The 8,024-nt window shown below is 38.9% G+C and overlaps 2 protein-coding genes across 2 annotated transcripts; both read left to right on the top strand.

Moving 5' to 3' along the window:
* Positions 1–202: 202 nt before the first annotated feature.
* LOC116302937 (uncharacterized) lies at positions 203–2,745 on the top strand. Its single transcript, XM_031712354.2, has 2 exons — positions 203–866; positions 1,936–2,745. The coding sequence occupies exons 1-2, from the start codon at positions 635–637 to the stop codon at positions 2,433–2,435; spliced, it is 732 nt and encodes a 243-aa protein (XP_031568214.1). The 5' UTR covers positions 203–634; the 3' UTR covers positions 2,436–2,745.
* Positions 2,746–4,490: 1,745 nt separating this feature from the next.
* Positions 4,491–7,771, top strand: LOC116302936 (fimbrin-like). The gene is made up of 5 exons (XM_031712353.2): positions 4,491–4,914; positions 5,179–5,459; positions 5,802–6,020; positions 6,352–6,696; positions 7,178–7,771. Exons 1-5 carry the CDS (start codon positions 4,491–4,493, stop codon positions 7,769–7,771), a joined length of 1,863 nt encoding a protein of 620 aa, XP_031568213.2.
* The last annotated feature ends 253 nt before the right edge of the window (positions 7,772–8,024 follow it).

Genomic DNA, 8,024 nt, shown 5'->3' with positions numbered 1-8,024 from the left:
ATAGATGAATGACTGAGTTGACTTTCAGCTGCTCGGCTTATTTCCTCTTACATATTGCAAAACACACGTCTCTTCAGGAAAAAGGTCTTATTGCTGAAGAAAGTGTTGAATCTAGAAACGAGAAATCTTAATTAAAGAGAACTTCGGAACTTTTTAATGAGATTATGGTTTGTTTAGGAAACACACAACCAATAGAGCATTAATGAATCTAACCAAACTTAGTGTCAAGAAAGATTAAACTTTACGATTGAAAAACCATCGCTTCAAAATCGACTTGGATTTCGACATGTTCTGGTATCGTCCTTGAACGCAAGTCCAAAACGAAAACCCATGTAAATATTGAAAGAGTTTATTAGAAACTTGTGCTCCTCTGCCACTTAATGATTCAAACAAGTCTAGTTTAATTAAAGTTTAAGCCAATCACATTGAATAATGATCGATTATAAACTAAGTGGATTTGTTCGTATGCTTTAAAAGTGTGTCTTTATTGATCGTCTTGCACGGTGTAAGTACCGTGTCCTTCTCATGGTGTTGAAGGTCTACTGTTGGTAAATTAGTGCACTGATAAGATAGCTTTGCATCTTACACCTACAATCAAAACAGTTTGGAAGCGCTTTTTGTAAACTCACGAACCATGGATGCTGTGGGACACAAAGCGGACAATAAGAACCCAATGGCACCAACACATGTCTTGGGAAGTTTTTCCATTGACAGTATTCTGAATGAGAGCAACCCTAAAGTAGTTGATGGGTATGACCTAAGACTGTCCATGGATCCAAGAGCGGCTCTTTCAATGGTGGACCAGAGAGAAGAAGAAATCTCACCCATACAGAATGAGCAAACTGAACCAAGAAAGAACCACGAAGGTAAGAGAAAGCATCATGTAGAGATTTTCTTTCGCTCTGCGTCGCTTCGCCTGAACTCTAGCTCCCATAATCAAGATCCTAAATAATCCTCTTTCGCTCTAAAACAATCTCAACTATCAAGCATGTATTAATCAAATTGAGGTTAAACACTAAATTTCTATTTATTGTAAAGAGATTAAGTTGAACGGCCGCTTCACGCTGAGACATGAATTGCCCTAAAACGGAACCAACGCCAAACCTTTAGGAGGCTTTTAGTCTTAGATCCGTTATCTGATTGGAAGAAATCTGAAGCTGAAGTTACGTCTTCGGCTTAGCCCTTGGTTTGGGAAGAAAATAACTCGTAAATTTTGATTTGTTTTGATTTATACACAACTAAAATGGAGGTTGGTAAACGACTCACAAGAAACCCCCACTTGGCAAACGACACTAAAAGCTGCTGTTTTGTGAGATTCACTTCAAGCCTCTGCTGGGCCGTTAAGCTACACAATGGTAGACTACAAAGACGACTTTAGATTTGAGATTTTCCCTTCCTACTTTTTTATATATTTGATTTGTTTTGTTTTATGTTGTCAAAGACTGAATTATATAAACTCAACTGATCGCTACCTCTTAAGGTAGTGAATAAGATACTTTGTCGTACAGCAAGTCGATCATTTATCTAGTTACTATTTGACAGTAAATCTAGCTTTTTGTTTTGTATATTTTGGCAATCGTTTCTCCTAAGGCATAATTTCTTGTAACAAAATCAGATCACCATGCACTTGAAGTTTGGTCATCGACAATTTTGTCTCGAAATGCTGCATTGTATGCCCAGTGTTAGAGCAAGAAGATGCAAGATAAAATGATAAGAATAAAGCAATGCCAATATAATTATGTGTGACATTCAACACTCATCTAAGTGACAAAATCCTTTTTTCCATTCAAAAATTTAAAAAGGAAAATGAACACTGATGGTAGCATTTTAACTTTAGACAATAACGTTTTGTCACATATAACATTAACAATATATATCCACTATTGACAGCATCTTACTGATGATAAATGCCTTCCTTTTTCTTTCCTCCAACAGACGATAAAGCTCAAAAGGAGAACGAGAAGGACCTAGATCATGAGCCAATCAGCGTCCGAGATGATTCCAAAAAACGCCCCAGAACAGCCTTCACCAACGAACAAATCAAAGAATTGGAATCGGACTTTCAAAAAAGTAAATATCTAAGTGTCTGCAGAAGAATGGAGCTTTCAAAGTCATTAAGCCTTACAGAGACTCAAATTAAGATCTGGTTCCAAAATCGTCGAACCAAATGGAAGAGGAAACTGGCTGCAGAAATGGAGTATGCCTTGAATGCACAGGGGTACATATTCCCGTCACACCCAATCTGCCATGATGTGCCATTTCGAAGGGGACATTACTCTCATGGCTGGAATACCTTGTCACGGTTTCCTCACAATTATCTTAGTCGTGTTGGTCCTACTCCTTCGTATCAACCGTGTTTTCACCATCGTGTTAGACAATTCCATGCTGCAGATTATGCTCCTTCACAATTTATGGCACAGCCACCTAGATTTTGAGCCTAGACGTTTATGGCAAATCTTGGGTAGTGAGACGCACGATGAAAAGAAGCGGCCATGTTGAGTGCCACCTATTGTGATCTTTGTTTGGCTTGGGCCAAAAAGAAAAGAAAAAAAGCATGTAACATTAAAGTATTCCGTTCTGCATGGCAATGTAATTTACTTTTTAAACTAAAGTAAGACCAATATTTGATTGGGATACAGGATCAACATGACGGAAGGCAACGGACAACACTAGAAAGGAACACATAAAGGGAATATATTACATTGTAATTATGAGGTGGGGAAATAGTTGTATATATACATAGAGAAAGATTTGATATTAAGTTTTATTGTCATCATCTTTGTCATTTGGGGGGGGGGGGGGTTCCAATTGCCGGAATGTGTTCAATCAGCCAGTTCCTTCATAAAGTTAATGCATTTTAGCGGGCCTCATTTTAAAATTAATGTCTAGCAATCATAGTTGCAACTGAGACTGAACGACTAAAAATGGCATAATGTAATAGCCATTCTTTTCTTTTCTCTTCAGTGGAGGAATATTTTGATTTTGACTATGGTGTAGAATTCATTGCCAATTCTTTGGCTGTTACACTAGTTACAAAAGATGTTCGCAATAAAACATGTTGTAAACTTACACATTTACTGTATTCTACGACCACGTGATTCTGGACGCGATTGATTAATATTCAAACAAAAACGTCCCTATGAACTCAAACTCCTATCACATACATCCTACACAACCACCATATGCTGGAGGTATCAATATCCACACAAAGACAAACCGCTGATAAACACAAACATCTATTAAATACATCGTACACACATTAACTATACGTATCAAGTGTGTCGTTTATATCTACACATAAAGACATCACTCGTCTCCCTGCATAGGAATGCACACAGTCTTACACAACCATTCCATCCATTTGAAGTTTTCTCGAATGGTCTGAAGCATTTATAGGAGCTACGTCCATCTCGTACGCTGTGTCTGTGATCTAGATCAAAAAGGACAGCGTAAAGTCAAATGCAAGAAGAGAAAATTGAACGAGTGGGGTGGGGATCATGGCGCAGTGAAGCATCTTTTTCATTACAAAAATATATAACACTTTTGGACAACATAATGCAGGCTGAATATGTTAGAATGAACCATTTTCAATATTGTTCTTGCGCGATAAAATTAGCTTGATAGCTTCATTATATATATCGTTATTCCTTGATTGCATTCCAGAGGAGTACTCTTATATTTATTTTTATATTTAGTGAATGGGCATACGTACGAACACTCCAATGTTCCTCCATTAAAGAGTCAGAGGTAACATCATTTTTTTATGACAATCAACGTTACCGGAGATTGCAAACTTTTTTCTCTCAATTCTCTTGTCTCCAACTATATTCCTTACCCCAACAAATTAATGTCTCCCCAGTAAGATTGAATAGAAAGATAAAGCCATCAACTTGAATATATCCAGTAATAATGTAATCACAACGAGAATGCCAGCTTAAACATTAAGTCGATTTTATTTACAAACATTCTGACGTCCTTTGTTTTTACAGGAAATTAATCCAAGTTTTAATGAATACCCACTTCTTTCTTTCATCAATTGTTTTTAAAACATAATTATTTTAAAGGGATACTGATTAAGAAATGCTTTGGGCATTCGAAATGAGTTTGACGTACATTGTACTTATTAGCTTAGTTTAATTGATCGAATTTTTAAATATATTTAGATAAAAAATGACCAAAGCTTTAAAAAAACGCTTCCAACGGCAAGTCTATTTCATGCCGGGCTGTAAATGGCGAATCATCGTGTAGCAATGTCAATGGAATAACCTTCAAAAATATTCGTTGAATTTCGTTAAAGAAAACGTATTTCCTGTTCAAATGAGCTCAAAGGTGGCTCAAGACGTCTGAACTGATATTTAAGTGGGCTACCTGTGGAAAACCACAATGCTTTGCGAGCCACACAACTGAACATCTTTCAACAAAACTGACATATTTTCAATTAATTACAAAATTCGGTGATTTCATTTCTTGGATTTAACGTTTTTAAAACCATGGCAGAAGGAGCAGAGCTCACTGGGATGTTCTCCACTTCTCGAATGACTGAAATGAGAGCTGCATTTTCTGAAATTGCCCAAGGAAACGACACAATAACAACTGATAAACTTGGCGAAGTTATGAAGCTTTGTGGCGAAGATGTCCCTCCGTTCAAACTTCGTCAACTATCCGAAGAAGTACAGAAAGAAACTGGGGGAGATGTCGACTTCATTCTCTTTTTAAAACTCTTCAAGAACCTTTCAGTTAAGGCAGTCGGTGGGGAATATAAAAAAGCAGTTGATAAGAGAGTCGGGGTTGAAGAGATTGGAGGCGGTTCGTCGGCCTCTGCAGAAGGAACAAGACACTCTTTTTCAAGCGATGAAACGGTTGCTTTTACAGACTGGATTAACTGTTGCCTTGAAGATGATCCTGAACTTAAAGGTAAACAGTCTCACTAACCGGCTTTTCTTCCTTAGGTTTAGATGTTTTTCGCTCTAAAAATCAAGATGCATACTTAAAAGCTCACTGAAGTTAAAAGCGATTTTTTAATTTTATTTCAAAGTTTCACCAATTTCAAGTTTATTGTCAGATTAAAAATAATCAGCTTAATCTTCAACAATTCACAATGAAATTTGTGATGTGAAAAATTTCTCCATTACAAATTTCGTTTCCAATATTATTTCTAATGTTTATAATATTTTACAGGAAAATATTTGCCCATCGATGAGGAATCCTCAGATGGTCTTTTCAAAGCGGTAAAAGACGGGGTGTTGCTCTGTAAATTGATCAACTTCTCTGTGCCACAGACGATAGACGAAAGGGCCATCAACAAAACCAAGCTGAATGTGTACACGATACACGAGAATCAAACCCTTGCACTAAACTCTGCAATGGCAATTGGCTGCAATATCGTGAATATTGGCGCGGAGGACATTATTCAAAGCAAACCACATCTTGTTCTTGGGCTTTTGTGGCAGGTCATAAGGGTAAGATATCTATAATATGAGTTGTTCAATGCAGCAGAAATTTTATACTTCTAGGGTGGATCAGTCCTTCAAATTATCTAGCATGAATCCGCCTCTACTTAGGGGAAGTATGTTTTCTTTGGACATTAGAGAGGGGGTGTGGTTTAAAAATGAACAGTCATTCAGTAAATGGTAAATTTTCCTGAAAGGGTCTAAAGGGAGAATCACTATTTTTTAACACAGGGATCCTTCCTTCCTCCTCCCCTTTCTTTTCCTTCCCTTTCCTTTCCTTCCTTTGCTTTCCTTTTCTAACCTTTCCAAAAAAAATTTTTTGCCTAACCCATTCTCTCATATATCCTATAGATTGGTTTATTTGCCAAAATAACCATCCACAGCTGTCCAGGACTTGTGCGCCTGCTTGAGGATTATGAGACACTGGATGATTTAAGAAGGTTGCCACCTGAAGATGTCTTGATCAGATGGTTTAACTATCACCTAGAGCAGGCTGGTCATCACAGACGGGTCAAGAACTTCAGCTCTGACATTAGTGATGCTGAGAATTACAGTGTATTGCTGAAACGGGTATATAATATATATTTAACGGATTCTCGTGTCTGCCTGTTTGTTTGTATTCTCCTTGCCTGTCAGTTTTCTACCTTGCTCTACCTGCATGTCTGCCTGCCTTATTGACTGACTGACTGACTGACTTACTGACTGACTGACTGACTGACTATCTGACTGACTGACTGACTGACTGACTGACTGACTGACTGACTGACTATCTGACTGGCGGACTGACTGGCTGACTGACTGACTGGCGGACTGACTGGCTGGCTGACTGACTGACTGAATTTGCTCTTGTTTCACATTCAATATGTAGCCTACTATAATAACCATAAGCTTGTCATTTTAGATTGCACCACCCGAGCTTATTCTGGATGAGCCACACCTCACAGAATCCGACCCAACCAAACTTGCCACTCTGGTGCTTGAAAACGCTACCAAGATGAACTGCCGCAAGTTTGTCCGCCCCAAGGACATCGTCAAAGGAAACGCAAAACTAAACCTGGCATTCGTTTGTAACTTGTTCAACACGCATCCTTGCTTGGAGCCGGTGGAAGATCTTCCAGAAATCGAAGAGACACGCGAGGAGAAGACGTTTCGTAATTGGATGAATAGCCTTGGGGTTAAACCTTACGTGCATAACCTGTATGCGGACATTGAGGATGGAATTGTTTTGTTTCAGCTCTTTGATTTGGTTAGTAGCAAGAGAAAACGAACTAAGAGAAGGAATCCTCGCGCCCAAGAGAGCAGAAATATAAGGGCAGGAATCTTCTTAATACCGCGCGCGCCATGTAAATTCCCGGTTGAGCTATTTTTAGTAACCGGATGCAGTTTAAATTTCGCCTTACTCTACTCCCGTGCGTCATCAACCTGCGCGCGCGCGCTTTTTCCGTTTGTTGTTTTAATCACAAAAACGATCTCGTTTTCAGTAATCAAACGGAAAGAGTTCGCGCTCGCTAGTTGACGCACAGGAGTAGGGTAAGGAGAAATTTAAACTGAATCAGGTTAGTAAAAATAGCCCAACCGGGAATTTCATAAGAAGTTTCCCGCCCAATCATGAGCACTCTTTGATGCTATTTTTAGAATCATTCATAAACTAAAGGGCATTTCTGACAAAAAATGGCGCGGAATAAATAGCGATTGTTCTTTTTCACTTCTACATTTATGTATTTCAGGTTAATCCTGGAATAACTGAATGGGACAAAGTCAACAAGCCGCCCTTCAAGAAACTCAACGCCAAAATGAAGAAGATAGAAAACTGTAACTACGTGGTGAACGTTGCTGAGCGCCTCAAGTTTTCAATGGTTGGGATCGGCGGTACTGACATCAGTGATGGAAATACAAAGCTTATTATGGCTCTATTGTGGCAGACAATGAGAGTTTACACCATGACTGTCCTGCAAAAGTGTGCTGCCTCCGAGACGCCCGTGACTGATGCTCAAATCGTGGACTGGATCAACGACAAACTATCGTCGTCTGGTAAGACAACCAAGATCAGTGGATTCAAGGATCCTGATATAAGAAGCAGTCGCTCAGTGATCGACCTGATCGACGCCATCAAACCAGGGGTAATTAATTACTCACTGACTGCGTCTGACGATGGTGGAGAAGAAGACATGATTATGAATGCCAAGTATGCTATTTCCATGGCCAGAAAGATTGGTGCACGAGTCTATGCGCTGCCGGAGGATCTAGTGGAAGTGAAACCCAAAATGGTACTTACTGTGTTTGCCTGCATTATGGCCTGTGCACAAATGATGTCCAAATGATTACATTGCATTGCGCACTCTTTTACTTCATATTGAAATGGAATTTCCACTGTCATTCTTATTACGCTTGTCTGTAATAAGATGAAGCGACACCCAACATGGTATTTACAGTGTTTGCCTGCATTATGGCCTGTGCACAAATGATGTTCAAACGATTGCATTGCGCACTCTTTTATGTCATATTGAAATGAAGTTTCCACTGTCATTCTTAGTACGCTTGCCTGTAATAAGACGTAGTGACACTCAAAATGGT

Source organism: Actinia tenebrosa, unplaced genomic scaffold (assembly GCF_029948245.1).
Source record: "Actinia tenebrosa isolate PJP-AT-01 unplaced genomic scaffold, QUT_ActTen_1.0 PGA_scaffold11__36_contigs__length_13525064, whole genome shotgun sequence".
Lineage (NCBI taxonomy): Eukaryota > Metazoa > Cnidaria > Anthozoa > Actiniaria > Actiniidae > Actinia > Actinia tenebrosa.
Note: the sequence above shows the minus strand (reverse complement) of the source record. Positions and strands in the feature narration are given on the sequence as shown.

Excerpts from the sequence above, each read along its gene's own strand:
- LOC116302937 (XM_031712354.2), top strand. The coding sequence starts at position 635 with ATGGATGCTGTGGGACACAAAGCGGACAATAAGAACCCAATGGCACCA. Across the intron at positions 867-1,935 it reads ACCAAGAAAGAACCACGAAG|ACGATAAAGCTCAAAAGGAG; the intron begins GTAAGAGAAAGC and ends TTCCTCCAACAG.
- LOC116302936 (XM_031712353.2), top strand. The coding sequence starts at position 4,491 with ATGGCAGAAGGAGCAGAGCTCACTGGGATGTTCTCCACTTCTCGAATG. Across the intron at positions 4,915-5,178 it reads AGATGATCCTGAACTTAAAG|GAAAATATTTGCCCATCGAT; the intron begins GTAAACAGTCTC and ends AATATTTTACAG. Across the intron at positions 5,460-5,801 it reads TTTTGTGGCAGGTCATAAGG|ATTGGTTTATTTGCCAAAAT; the intron begins GTAAGATATCTA and ends TATATCCTATAG.